The 13962-nt window shown below is 39.4% G+C and overlaps 1 protein-coding gene and 1 long non-coding RNA gene across 3 annotated transcripts; both read left to right on the forward strand.

The window, feature by feature from the left end:
* The first annotated feature begins 1096 nt into the window (after window positions 1-1096).
* LOC118222385 (serum amyloid P-component-like) lies at window positions 1097-5436 on the forward strand. 2 transcript variants are annotated; one of them, XM_035407953.1, is made up of 3 exons: window positions 1097-1353; window positions 3307-3671; window positions 4583-5436. In XM_035407953.1, the coding sequence occupies exons 1-3, from the start codon at window positions 1251-1253 to the stop codon at window positions 4940-4942; spliced, it is 828 nt and encodes a 275-aa protein (XP_035263844.1). In that variant the 5' UTR covers window positions 1097-1250; the 3' UTR covers window positions 4943-5436. The 2 variants fall into 2 exon arrangements, with proteins under 2 accessions (XP_035263844.1, XP_035263845.1); XM_035407954.1 differs by lacking the exon at window positions 1097-1353 and adding an exon at window positions 2545-2603.
* Window positions 5437-8788: 3352 nt separating this feature from the next.
* LOC118222741 lies at window positions 8789-10346 on the forward strand. Its single transcript, XR_004764317.1, has 3 exons — window positions 8789-9120; window positions 9243-9335; window positions 9674-10346. It is a non-coding gene; the product is annotated as an uncharacterized LOC118222741 (long non-coding RNA).
* The last annotated feature ends 3616 nt before the right edge of the window (window positions 10347-13962 follow it).

Consider the following 13962-nt stretch of genomic DNA (forward strand, 5'->3'; position numbering starts at 1 on the left):
TTTATCTTTTCTACTTTCTCTCGTCTCCCAGCTGATCCGCTCGAGACAACGCTTAAACCTATTTAGGGATTGTATGACGATGTGAAAGGGATTGTGGGAAATGCAGTTTCATGTCAACTGCTAAATTACATCCTTTGATTGCGAATGGTATGTATTTATCCTCGTAATTCCGAAGATTCGAGTTGTGGAATTGAATGGTAGATAAGGCAAACAAATAAGTCAAAGAAAAGTTAAATTAGTGTTAGTGTGTATGGTTTAAGATGGCAGAAAAACACCACCTGTGTGTATAGCTGCAAAGGCATTTGTCCCCCATAGAATACCCTCAACTGCTGGTTGCCAGTTCCTTTTCCTAAGAGTGGCATAGAACGTTTCCTTCGTGCAAGCCTATCCTTGCTGCTTAACCACAGGGACTGTTCACAGTAGCCTTGTTCAGACCCGTAAAATGGCCTTAATACAGTACTTCCCATGCCACAGACAAAAGACTGTCTGTTCAGTGCCCTCAGTAAGGACTTTTTTTTTTTTTTCCTAAGTCAGTGTTCTAGAACTCCAGTGAGTTCAGTTACCAGTAGTGATAGTTACATCAGCATTTGAGTGTTCAGTTAAGATAATTAAAATAACATTTTTGTGATCTTACACCTTAAAGGGTTAACAGAAGGGGTTCACAATGAGTATCAAATCTCATTCAGGTATTAATTCTAAATTTGAGAATGTTAGTATACAAGGTCTATGAGGTGTAATTGAGCATATATAGTATATTTAGGAGGAATTCTGGTAACTTTGGACGAAATGATTGAGATGTGTAGAATGCTGGGGTATTTATCAGGCTGTCAATTGGAGGAATGACTTTTAAACAGGTCAACTTGATAGTGTGTATGCCTATAGGATGAGATTGCATAGGGTGGAATAATCTATTTTGTCATTATTTGATGGCTGAGAAACAAATAATGGAAATAATTCAATAAATAAATAAGATACACAATGTGAACATGACCTGGCTTCAACTAGTGTGGACTAAGTACAGTAGGCTGCTTTCGATTCGTTGTCTGCAACCGTTAGAAGATCCTATTTCTGATGTTGATGCGAACCACGTAGATAGATATGATACACAGAAGTGAAACTTTAAACATCCCCATTTCGGGTTAAGCGCAGCACATCAAAAGACGGAGTCACATAGCTTAACATTCTAGTCAGTCTGAGTGCATTCCAAGTATTACCATATTCTTCGTTTGTATCTCATCGTTGGACGACCGATGGCTTCGCTGCTTTTCATCTCGGTGTTATGTGCAATGTTTCTGGAGCAGTATGCGTCCGAAAATCCTCCCAACGCGCCGATGACCCACAGTGCTGCGGCCGGTAACTTTTCCTTTTAAACACGGAAGCGTTGAAAAAATGAATTACTTACAAATATGTGGTAGGACCTATATATAGCCATTATTACATTGGCCTATGTTGGTTATAATGTTGTCTACGTTTGAAAAAGTTCTAAACTTTTTTTAACTGTTATTTTACGCATCTTACACTTCACTGTTGATTAAATGCTTAAGCTATTATAAAGCTCACACAGCCTATGAAAAATGTTCAGGATCATTTCGCCCGCAAATAAGTCGCGGAACTGCAGTTCACACAGAGGTGAAAGAAAAAGGAGCCCTGCTTCATTTAAATTATTTAATTACACTCTATATGGAGCTCATTTAGTGTCAAAACCAAACAAACAATCTGACCGTGTTTTACAAATGCCCTGCGATTCGCAAACAAACACACTGTGTCAATTGCAGAGTGCTTACCTGGAGTTTAAACTTGGAGAACTGCAAGTCAACTGGAACAGCTAATCCTTATTTCACAGCTTTGAATAGCTGCATCAATTTTTAACAATGTTTAACTCCAGCTAAGCGCACTACAATTGACCTATTCTCTTTTGCAAATACAAAAACACGAGTATGAAGCACGCACAACTGGGCAATTGTAGTGTGCTCAGCTAGACCACAGAATACCTGTGAAAGTGGAACACCTATCCAAATTTGTGAAATAATGATAAGTTGTTCCAGTTGTAAAGCAGTTATGTGGTCTAGAAGTTTAAACTCCTCGCACTGCAGTTTACCCAATTTGTTTTGCAAATGCAAAGTGTGCTTATCAAATCACGCTTTACAAACAAATTCAACATGATTTACAAATGGTAGGGAAAAAAACAATGGTAGGGAGAAATAAAATATGATTTTCAAATGTACATTTTGCAAAAAAAACTGATTCTACAAACTGAAAACAAGTTTTAAACGCAACCGGTTCTACAAACGCAAAACCAGTTTTTTTTAGCGAAGACATTGAGCACTGGAAGCATGTCTACGTGACTGTTGACACCATTTTTCCGCCTCCTAGATTTGTTGAAGATTTTTTCACAAATGCCCGAAGCAATTTATCAATTCGCCATCCACAACAGTAGGTGGTGCTATGAGTCCACATTAAAGACCACTTTAGTCGTCCACTAGCTGCGCGTGACTTTATCCGGTGAACGGAGAATAGTAAAATATGCGGCTAGCTGCTGAGCTTGTGTCTTTATCACTCCGGTCACTAGCATAGTGTTGGACATGTTAACGGAACTGCATAAGTTATGTACAACCCCATAGTCTAACGTTTATGTAGTTATTGCAAGCTGAATCATGCCGCAAAATACGTTTGTTAACCATGCTTTGCTAACATTGTTTGTTATTTTGTTCGTGAAGCGTGATGCATTAGAAAACTGTTTTTAATTTGTTTGATGGGTAGGGTTTTGTTTTTGCAAAAGAAATAGTGTTTGATAGGCTAATCGTGTTTTGTATTTGCAAAACACAATGTGTTTGTTTGTAAAACGTGTTCTGTTAGCATGAATAGCATGTTCTGTATGAACACTAAATAAGACCCATATAAAAAGTACGTATGTAGTTTAGAAACACTATTGTCTAAAACTGGGAGATATTGCACAGGAGTGTGCCTAAAACCTAAAACTAATGTATTCTCGTGCTGAAAGCCATCTGGATTAAGTGCTTGCATTGTTTATATTGTTTTTTTTTTTTTTTTTTTTTTTTGCTGTCGGTATATTTTTTAAATCGTTTATTTTCATTTAATTCTATTGTTTCTTTATTTGTGTTTTTCGTAGTTAAGGTCCAACAGAAAAATGGAAGATCAAAATTCCACCCTAAATGAAAATATGTGAACTACGTTAAGCCAATTTTGGTCCAAGTTGTCAAAACACAACACTCTCAGCATGTGGAACCTGCATTCTCCACCTGAGTCCGCATCTGATGTTTGACTGGTGTCCCCTCCCTCCCACAGATCTGAAGGGCCAGATGTTCAGTGTGAACAGGGGGGGCTGGGTTAACCTGTACTCTGGTGCTGTTGCCTCTCTGCCTTCCTTCACGGTGTGCCTGCGCCACATGTCTGAGCACCAGGAAGGCCAGACCTTCTTCAGTCTCAGTTTGGCCAGCATCAGCGTGGCCTCCTTGTCACTCAACGGCAGTGGTGGACACCTAATGCTGACTGTTGGGGGGTACTTTGAAACCTTCCAGAGATTCTTCCTTGTCAGCCCTGTGAATATGCCCTGGACCGGGCTGTGTTCCACATGGATGTCCAGCAGCGGGATGGCCCAGCTTTGGGTGAATGGGATGGCCAGTGTCAGGAAAGGGATTTGGAGAAATCAGGTGAGGAGGTAGTGTTGATGACCAGGTGGAACTGGTTCCGGGGTCATTCAGTCGCCTGTGGCAGGTTCAGTGTTGAAAGCTCCTAGTTGTTCAATGCGCTGCAGAGAGAACACATGCACAGCGCAGAATCTCTGTTATTTTCTCTTCCTCATTGCTGGCTCAGGTGCTAGAGAAGTAAACCCAGTCCACAGGTGACTACACACATATGCGCACACAGCAAGCTGAACATAGCTGAGTAGACTAGAAAGTCTTTTTTACTTTCTTACTTGGTTCTGGGGGGGAGGAGGGTCTTAGACATACTGGGGCTATACAAAAGATCTGTGTCAAATGTACACCTTTCCCCTGCTTTTTGGAAAATAAATAGCATCGATCACCAAAAACAGCATAGAATATGGTTATGTCATTGTGCTGTTAGACCACTTTGTCAGTTGCATTAATTGGGCTTTTTGAAATCTGATATTAGTAGCCCATTGGAGAAATGTAAAATTTAGTGGTGATTGCATTTAGAAATGGCATTGTCTTGGCTTGTACAGCATTCCTAATTTGCTAGAGATACATACACAAAAAGAAAAATGTTGTCCAAAGCAAGACAAAGGAAAACATTTCAATATCTGGCTATCGTCAGTGCCATAAAAGGCCACAAATACCTGGATGAGGAAAAGTTTCTTGCAGCACACAAACAGCATTTTTTTATTGTACAGTATTCCTAAATGCAACTTTTTAGCTATAGGGCCATCACAGATCAAGCCAAAAAGTCACTTGGTATTTTAAAAAAATGATATTCAATGTACTGCTCGGGTAACGTGTATGAATGTTTTGACAGTGTTACAGCAATGTTCCCATGCCTTTCCAAAATCACAATAACACTGTGAAATGACTGTGACTTTACTAGGGTTGTCTGTGCATTGCAGGTTTTCACAGGGCAGCCTGTCCTGACAATATACGGATTAGTTGGCCAGGTGACAGATGTGCATGTATGGAACTACGTACTTGCCCCCTCTACCATTGCCAGCTATTCTAAGGGGTCCGCCGTGACAGAGGGCACGGTGCTGAGCTGGCGAAAGGCGCAGTATAACTCTGGTGGGTATGTGATCCTGGAGCCGATGCTATTCTCTGCAGGACTGCCCTGCTGTGCATTGCCAGCAAGCCCTGGGAACGGTGCTAAGCTAGGGAAAGCTAACCAACGAGTGGTAAAGAAAATACAGCATGAGAACAGCAAGTGGAGGAAAGTGGTGATGGGGAAGGGCACAGAGGGGCCAACGGTACTGTAAAGTACTGGCTTACTTCTTTAGAAACGTGTGAACACTCCGTTCATGATCATTTTGCTAAGCTTACTCATAAAAACATAGCTAAACGTCAATCAGTGCTTTTCATAACAGTCTGTTTGAGCTTTGTTCTAATTAGAAAAATTGTTTTTTCTTCAGATAAATAAGATACTGTTGGCTGAAGATTTGAGAAATTTACATTTTATTTCCTGGTTGATGGAACTGTTAGATAATGAGCAATTTAAGTCTCTCTGGACACAATAATAAAGACCCCATAGAGATTCAGTACCTTTTGGGTCTTGTTTGGGGTCATACACCTTACTTCTAAGTATTTTATCCCTGTCATTTACTAATACGCTTTTTACGCCTTTTACAAAATCATAACAGTATTTTTATTGATTGTCACATCACAAATCATGACCCTTATATATCCTTATGCAATCACTGGTTATATAGGTGTCTTGTTCAAATAAAAATTGGGGTGGTTACCCTATACCATGTGTACAGTTTGTTGATTGAACTGCATTATAGAAATCTCAGTTATATTAATTTTCTAACTGGTATACTAATTCTCCACAACACAGATATGCACACATGTTTAATGCATGGGGGAAAAACTTTAAAATGAAAAGTATTTAGACCCTAATGGAAGCAGTTTAATTTAGAATTGTCCTGCTGTATGTATGTATGTATGTATGTATGTAAGCAAAAACATAGTAGTCTCTTCCTATCCTTTCCCATCCTTACTGTATGTCAGCTAAACTACCTGAAGGGTCTGAGTGCCACCAAGATGCCCTGGGCTGAACTCTGGGATATGAACCCAATTTTCTGTTTCAACGAGACTGATGGAGGAAATTTGTATTTATTCAAATGTCTTCACCCCCCTTGTAAAGTAGTCTTTAAAGACTAAAGACAAATACATGCATATGGAAAAGGAGTGTTCAAATTCTAGGAAGAAATTCTAAATTAACTGCAAAAACTATTTGTTGTTTTCTGGATCTTAGTTTGATTTCTCTCAAGTTATTATGCACAAGCATGTGGTTTGACAATCAACCAAAAATTAGGTGCTGTCTCTTTACAGTATGATTGGGCTTCTTGGGGTTAAAGGTGTTGAGTGTCTTGACAACAAAGAAAGGTTTAATTTGAACATAGAAACCAAAAGACATTGAGATCTACAGCACTACAAATCCATGGCTACCTTTCCAAGCCATACCACTCATAGTGCAAGACCAAAAATTGCACATGTACTAATCTGATCTAGTCACCTAGGGTGGATATGACACAGAAGCTAAAAGAATAGCAAACAGGCCAACAACCCATTTATTCACTTTTCTACAGATTCTAACTAAAACCTAGAATAAATTGCAGGTTACCCCATCCTTGTCTCTTTGTGTTGGTTACTGTGACACTCCACAGTAATGTAAAATCCCACAATTCGTCTTCAAATGGGAACATATTAGTTTATCCATTTTGCTGAGGACCTCCCCGGGACTTCATCTTGGAGCCCATTTTTGGAAATAAATAATAGTGTTCATTCCTGAAGGTCTATTAGTTCTTTACGAACTGTATGAAGTAACAATATAATTACGGTATCATGTTGGTTCAATGACTATGGATCAGGTCATCACTATTTTGTTTTTGTTTTTTGTTTTTTGTTTTTTTACAAGCACAGGCAATGCTGGTTCTGATGGTTATCCCCCAGATATTATTCAGAAGCCCTTTTCACTTGACTCCCATACACTGTTCTAGAACTGCTCCCCCAGGTCACCTGTTAAAATACCCCATCTACCACAACCATACACATTGACAACCATACACATTTACATCCAAAAAATATCCCAACATTTAGGGATATACTACTGGGAAGAAATTGCAGCAACCAACCAGAACTTGGAACCCCTCCCCACATGCAGGCAATTTGCACTAAGGTTTTGAATTCTATTTTGGCAGGGCTGGTGTTTTCATTATGGTGGCAGTCTAATAAGACACTACAGAAAAATAAACATTAAATTTATTGCTGCATTTTCATTCACACTTTGGCATACATGGCCAAAAAATAATTTAAAACACGTTTTTTCACATTACACTGGCAATTGCTTGTTTCAGTATGCATTAATATTAAATGTAAAAACAATTCATATTTAATTTATTTAAGTGTGATTGTACACTAGCTTCCATAATAAAGTAGCCCACCAAACTCAAGATAGAAAACGTAGGCACGAATTGCAAGTAGACATGCTGACAAATGGCTAAATTCTCATATGATTATGAGTGAACACTTTTGTTCATATTTACAATTCAATGTAGCCTGCTTACTAATTCACACACTGTCATGTACAGCACATTGAATTATATGCATGCAGTACATTAAAATTTAACTAAAAATATACAATTACTATCGTAGTACAATCCCAGAGGAAACGGAATTCTATTAAACAGACACCAGGTTAGGTTTTTCAGAAAGGAAGATTGTTTGCTTGATAGAGAGAATACATTTATGCTCCCTAAAGGGGCCTTCTGGATCTCATCCCTTATCTGTCTTGAGCTCCCCATTACAATGAGGACAACAAACTGGCTTATCTGCGGCACTGTTCATTGGCTAAACCTGTATGTATGCATTTACGTAAAATAGTCTGTTTAAGAGTGTATGCTAAATGCCTAAATGTAAATGTAAATGCAAATTCAAACCCACACCTGCATAAGCTGGGGTTTGCCAAGATGTTTTCCTTTGAAATAAGTGTGACTCACTGTTATAAAATTTGTTTCATGAACAGAAAAGTGAGAGAGTCAGTTAATTTACGAAAGTTATCTGGATATCTCAATTATCCCATTTCATTAAATACTCCTAGGACCTGTACTAGATCAAGGTGACTTTTTGCGTGATGTACAATCATGTTATCGCATAAAGTTAAGCTTATCTGTACTACCTGATAACTGTAACAGTTTTTTTAAAACTGTATGCTTATCAACAGTAATAATAATAATTATTATCATCGTCATCATCATCATCATCAATGTTTCCTTCTTTTGTTTGACTTTGCTGCTTGCCACCTCAGACGGTAGAAAGCTTTACTCCCAACTGCCTCAGTTCTCTGCAGCAACCAATTTCTACCACTATGGGGAGCTCTAACGACAGCGCCATCTTGCAAACACTTCCTGATGTCAATGTCGCTGTGTGAGGCATGAGTACCGCCTGGCTCCTCAGCATGCAGTCTTATATATATATAGCACATGTCACTTCATTATATAAATGCTATTAAGTAGACTATGCTATCTCCCTCTTTCGCAACTGTGTCTTTCACCTTTTGGATCCCACTTGTTTATCCAGGGGAGCACGTTAATGAAGTTTGTGGTGGCACTGCAGCAGCCGTGAAAACGCCAAGAGGAATGCTAAGATGAAGTTTCCCTTGCCATAGCTGTACAAATTCCATGTGTCCCTTAAATCTCACCACTACTAGGATTCGTATAAAGAGTTGTGTTTCTGGGTCTGATCCTCTAAAACCGATGAGATCTCGTCATGTAAATCCAGCGCCCCTAAACGTTAGATTAGCTACGTTTTTACTGACACGATACACTCGTAGGTCTGCGGGTCTAAGCCGTAGCTATCAGAATATCAGAAATTAATACAGGATATTGACACATTAGCTAGATGGTTCACTTATTTCAGAATATAATATTAATGAGTATACTATTTGTTTCCACACAGTATTTGTTCGTCCAATCGGCAATGTACAATCTGCATTTATAATTTAACTGACAGCTTGATAACTAATAAACGCCTTTGTTTATAATGTAAAGAGCCCGGTCAGGGTGACGTAATTCCGCCTCCGCCAATCAAGAGGAGACCGGGCCGGCTAGTCATCTAACTCTTTGACGAATAGTATTTTGTTGCAAAGTGAGCGTTAAAAACAAAAAGCAGCAAGTGGTTTGGTGTGATTTCCAAAATTACTAGCTTGAACGCGGTATTTATCAAACAATAATTAAAATGCATTGTAAGTTATTTTTTGACAACAAACTGTAACAACATTGATCAGAGTTTGGCGATAGTCTCCTGATGTGTGTCCAATGATCACACCGTGTGCTGGATTGAAATCAGCGCGGGAAGCTTCGCAGCCATGGCGGAGGCAGACGATTTACGTAATTTTAACGAACTGAGGCAAAAATACATTCACAGCATTGCACAGGTTGGTCAATTAGTTGTGGTTAATTCATAAACTTAATTTGTAGAAACGTACTTTGTATACTGCAGTTTTAGTCTCCTTGTGAATGAGATCTAACGTACTATTTTTGGTATTATATACAACAGAATATCGGTGAGGCACGCACCCTCATGATCAAATTGAACAGTAACTTGCAAGCTTGGACTGAGAGGACGGGAGAGTTGGAACATTTAGCCAAGGTAAGTTTCTCATCTCACTATCCAATTTTAAAACTGGGTGTAATGATGTTCACACGCGGTGTGTCATGGCAGCCTCAGTTTCCTTACCAAGCTAGCTATAAGCTAATTGTTGCAATCACACTCCTATCAATGATTTAGATTAGTTTAATACAGCTTCAGATGGTGATATTCTTTATTATCTTGACTTAGCTAATCAAACGTTACTGAGACATGTAATTCTGTGTTCAGCTGGACGTTCTGAAATGTTTGAACCGCCACGAGAAGAATAACAAAAATTATACAGAACGCTGCCTGTCATATCCATGTCATTGATATTGGCATATTTCGATCTCCTTCAGGTGTGGGCCACGTTTCAGAACAGGCTGGCATGCGTCTCAGCAGTATTGGGAGACGTTGAGGAGGACAGGACAGAGACTGGCATAGTGTCACCGACGAGCTCAGATGCACAGACTGGTGCTGAAGACGGTTGAATGTCACGTAGTCATACCTTGCCCACGGCACAGTCTCCTCAAATGTCACAATATCCTAACATTGCTGCAATATAGTGGTTAAACAATTTATCACAACCCTTGATATTTGTTGGATAGTTTACTATTACTGGGGCCCCAGAATAACCAAAGTAGGTTTTCCCGAGGAGGAATCCACCTGAGACAGGCAGTTTGTCTTCCTACAAATTCTAGCTACATTCCATTACAACCCACCACCTGACATCTGTTGCTCACATTCCTTTCTCTAGTCTAAACTCCTATCATAAATTATTAGTATTTTGTGTAATCTCTGAAATCAAAGAATAGTTATTCTAAAACAGGATAGAAGCATAACCCATTGGTTCATAGAGATCAAGTGATAAGTCAAAACACATTTTGGCTTCACAATTGATGCTTGATGGCTTTGCCTATCACAGTGTTGCATTTGATGTTTTTTCCTGTCAGAAAAAAACTTGTTTGAATAATTGGGTTCATTCCAGGTTCAGTGTGAAGACAACCTGCAATAAAAATTGAACGGTTATGATATAGTTTTTTTTCCTCCTCCATTTGGAATGTGGCTTAATGTGACTTTTTTTTAAATGCAATGGGAAAATACTTTTTAAAATTGAAGCTGTGTACTGTGTTTTAAACAGACACTTAGTACTTTATGTGTGATGAATACACAGTGGTGGACTTTTTTCATCAAATGGAATGTCTAAATTTGTGTTTTTGCCTGAAAGCAAGTCAATATGGAAATGAATACGGCCATTTGGCACATGTGCTTGAGTGGAATTGAGGACACTGCTGCTGATTTGTCAACACAGCAAAATGGTGGATTATTATGCACTTTTTCTCACCAAGAATTGATTACAATCAATCAATCAAATCCTTTATCTATGCTGGGAATTTCATTTCAAAATTAAGACAGAATATAGGCCTATTTAAGATTTTATATTTAAGGAAGTTACACTGGGATGTAACTTATTTCAAAAATCGTTGCACTATACAGTGAAAATGTATTTGTATTTATTGTATTTAAGCAGTTTGCTTAAAAGTTAAGGAAAAGGTATGTTTAGCAAAGACATTAAGCTAAGCACGGTTAAATTGGGCAGGTTGGTGTCTCTGAGTGGTCCAGTTCAATGAGGCAGACCTTGAAAAGGGGTTGGCAAATGGCTTGAATGGCAAATCATTGGCATGGTTGCAGATTACGTTTGGCGCAAGCCCCACCTTCTAGGGTTTGGCAGCACTATGGCACAGGATGGCCAGGGTGTCTGCCTCGTGGCAGGATTCCCCACCAACCCTGAAGGTGAGAACAGAGTTGGTAGCAGCAGGGAGGAAGTGGGGTGGAGAATGCTGAATCACCTGTAGGACACTAGTGCATCATGACATTTTTTTCCACAGGCTACTACAACGATTGGCCGTGGGAGCAATGTAATTGGACACTGAAAGATTTTTTAGTAGAACCATTTAAATTTGACTTGCTTCATTAGCATTAGGTTCAACGTTTCTGTTGAAAGCACTTTGTCTGAGCCCTTTAAAAAATCCTGGCCTCATGGCCTATTAGGATCTATGAGATACTTCATCAGATGTACATAAATGTTTATATAAAGTTTATAAAAGGAGTTTGATTTCAGGCACGAGCAAAGGAATCTGAGAAATGCACCATTTCCGCCAGTGTTCTTGTTATAATGATGTCACATATCTTGGCATGAGGAAACCTCATCAGTCTGTTAATCCTGTTTTATGAGCTGAGCTTCTAGTTGTCACCTATGACCGCATAACCATAAAGCTTTTTTGCCAGAATTTCTCCAAGGGTTAGAGTTACAAAACACTGTTTGACACCAACAGATGACCCCACCCTTTCCTTTAAAAAACTGGGCCATATAAAGCCTATGGGATCGACAGAGGTGCAACAGCTTCTATTCCATTGTGTCTTTTAGTTGTTATGGTAAATGGGAAGTCAGACAAGCCCAACTCGATAGGTCTCAAGCTAGGCCCTTGAAATAAGATGGTTAGGGGCCAGGTTGTTTAGTAGTTTGTGTGTATAGTACAGTGTGTTGCCTTTTGTGCCATTGTTTTCTATTGCACACTGAATCTGTTGACTGCTAAATTCACATCAATTCATTAAGTCCAAACAAACTACTTGATTGCATTTGATTCAGGCAGTGGCTGGAAGGAAAGACATTGGACTGCAGAATTCCTGTTCATAATAGAGGCTAAGGACTGTGAGATTTACTGTATGATACCAGCACACTGATATGTAGCTTCCAAGTGAATGGGCTAGCTTTTATTAAGGCATGAAAGACCATTTCAGCCATGTTTGTCAGGTAGCAATTGAGTCCCCACAGAACATATCGGGATAAGTACGAGGTACGTTAAGCAGGGTACTGCTTCTTTCCACACATTCATCACAACAGTTCCATGGTGTTCATATTTAACATGGTCATACTGGCAGAAAGATAATTACATGGCTATAAGGTGAAAAGGTGGAGGATATACATATTCTCTATATCGATCCTCCTTTTTTAGAAACAACAGAACACAAACTAAATTTTGTGTAAATATTTTCATGAAATATAACCTTTTAGACCAGCATGCGCCTGTTGAGAAGATACTACTCCAGTGATCTTCATTCCTGGTCCTGGCAGGCCGCAGGGTCTGCTGGTTTTTGTTTCGGCCTTAACATCAGCAACCATTTCAGACCCAGGAAACCAGATGAGATAAGTTAACTGTGTAATTGATAAATTAACAACAAAAACCAGCATACTCTGTGACCCGCCAGGACAAGGAGTGAACATCACTCCATTACTCTCTCTTGATGGTGTCCAGGTCCCGCCCTGAAACGAAATCAGATAGTTGTACTTTGTTAACCATCACGAGATAAAAACAAGCAACACAGTCATAATAGCTAAAGGTTAACCTACTACCACTCATTTGTGCTTTCTGCAGTCATTCCTCCTTTCCTTCATGCTATACCCTTTAGTGAAGTCAAATCAAATTGTACAATCCATTGTTTTCTTTCTACTAGCCTTCATGGAGGCTACAATATAAGGCACATTTTGTACAAGACAGAAAAATGTAATTGCATGGTTGATTTGTCAGTATGGCTCAGCCCTGCCAGTAAAAAAAAACTTAGTGATAAAAGTGAAGGGATAATGAGAAACTGGCTGTAGCCTGCTCCATACCGGCAAGACCTTTCAGTATGTAAGAACTGATGATCCACAGAGACCATGGGAAGGAGAGGATATAGATAACCTACAAAGGGAGACATTTTGTTTTTATGTGGTAAAAGCATCAAACTACTGTATATGCATTAATGAATGAATACAATGATAATGAAGACAAAACTGTTTGTACATGGGCTGCGAATGGATAACTGAACAGTGCATACATGTGAGGTAAACGTGTACTCTTTGTCAGGAGTCATGAGTTAATTTGTACAACTCTCTGATCTCGGTGTAAATTAGATGCCAGCAGATAATGGTAATTTCCCTCTCAGAATGAGACAGGGCTGGTCTCAGGCCTTTGCTTCTCTGCCGCGTGCCTGTTATTTTTATGTGGGGATGGTCGATGATCAGGTAATAGGTGACTTATGTACATGGTGACTCATCTGTACATCTTAAAGCGTGGGGTTGGAAGTGCATTCAAAATTGCACAAAAATTTAAAAAAGTACATAGCATTGTGGAATACCTCTGGTAGATTTATCTGTCTGCAACAGCTGCCTATGCAGTGCATTCAGCACATACTTCAAAGCCTATGACCGTGCAGCTCAGCTAGGGGACAGCGGAGGGAGAGGCAGCCGCTGACAGCTCATGATTTGGAGGACCTGCATGCTAGTGTTCTGCTAAACTGGTGGAAACCTACAATGAAAGAAAAAGTGGAATCTAAAACGGCAGATAGCAAAGATCCTGCAATTGCTCAGCCATTCATGAAGCATATTGGAGCAGAAGGGTGTGACTTATGGACCATTTCAGCTTTAGCATGAAATTAACAGTTCAGGAGAAGCAGCATTAGCAGTGCTTCCCATCTCCAGTTTTAGCTCATTTGGGGCAGTTGGACCTGTTAGTAGAGACCTGGAGACCATAGTAAATCGCATTATACATGAATATCTGCAAAGTAAAACAAGGGATTACAATGTACACGGACAGACAGCAGGTGA

Source organism: Anguilla anguilla, chromosome 3, assembly GCF_013347855.1.
Source record: "Anguilla anguilla isolate fAngAng1 chromosome 3, fAngAng1.pri, whole genome shotgun sequence".
NCBI classification, from domain to species: domain Eukaryota; kingdom Metazoa; phylum Chordata; class Actinopteri; order Anguilliformes; family Anguillidae; genus Anguilla; species Anguilla anguilla.

What these genes read in the sequence shown, in the direction of transcription:
- LOC118222385 (XM_035407953.1), top strand. Translation starts at nt 1,251, where the DNA reads ATGGCTTCGCTGCTTTTCATCTCGGTGTTATGTGCAATGTTTCTGGAG. An exon ending in GACCCACAGTGCTGCGGCCG is followed by an intron (nt 1,354 to 3,306) that starts GTAACTTTTCCT and finishes TCCCTCCCACAG; the next exon opens with ATCTGAAGGGCCAGATGTTC. An exon ending in AAGGGATTTGGAGAAATCAG is followed by an intron (nt 3,672 to 4,582) that starts GTGAGGAGGTAG and finishes TGTGCATTGCAG; the next exon opens with GTTTTCACAGGGCAGCCTGT.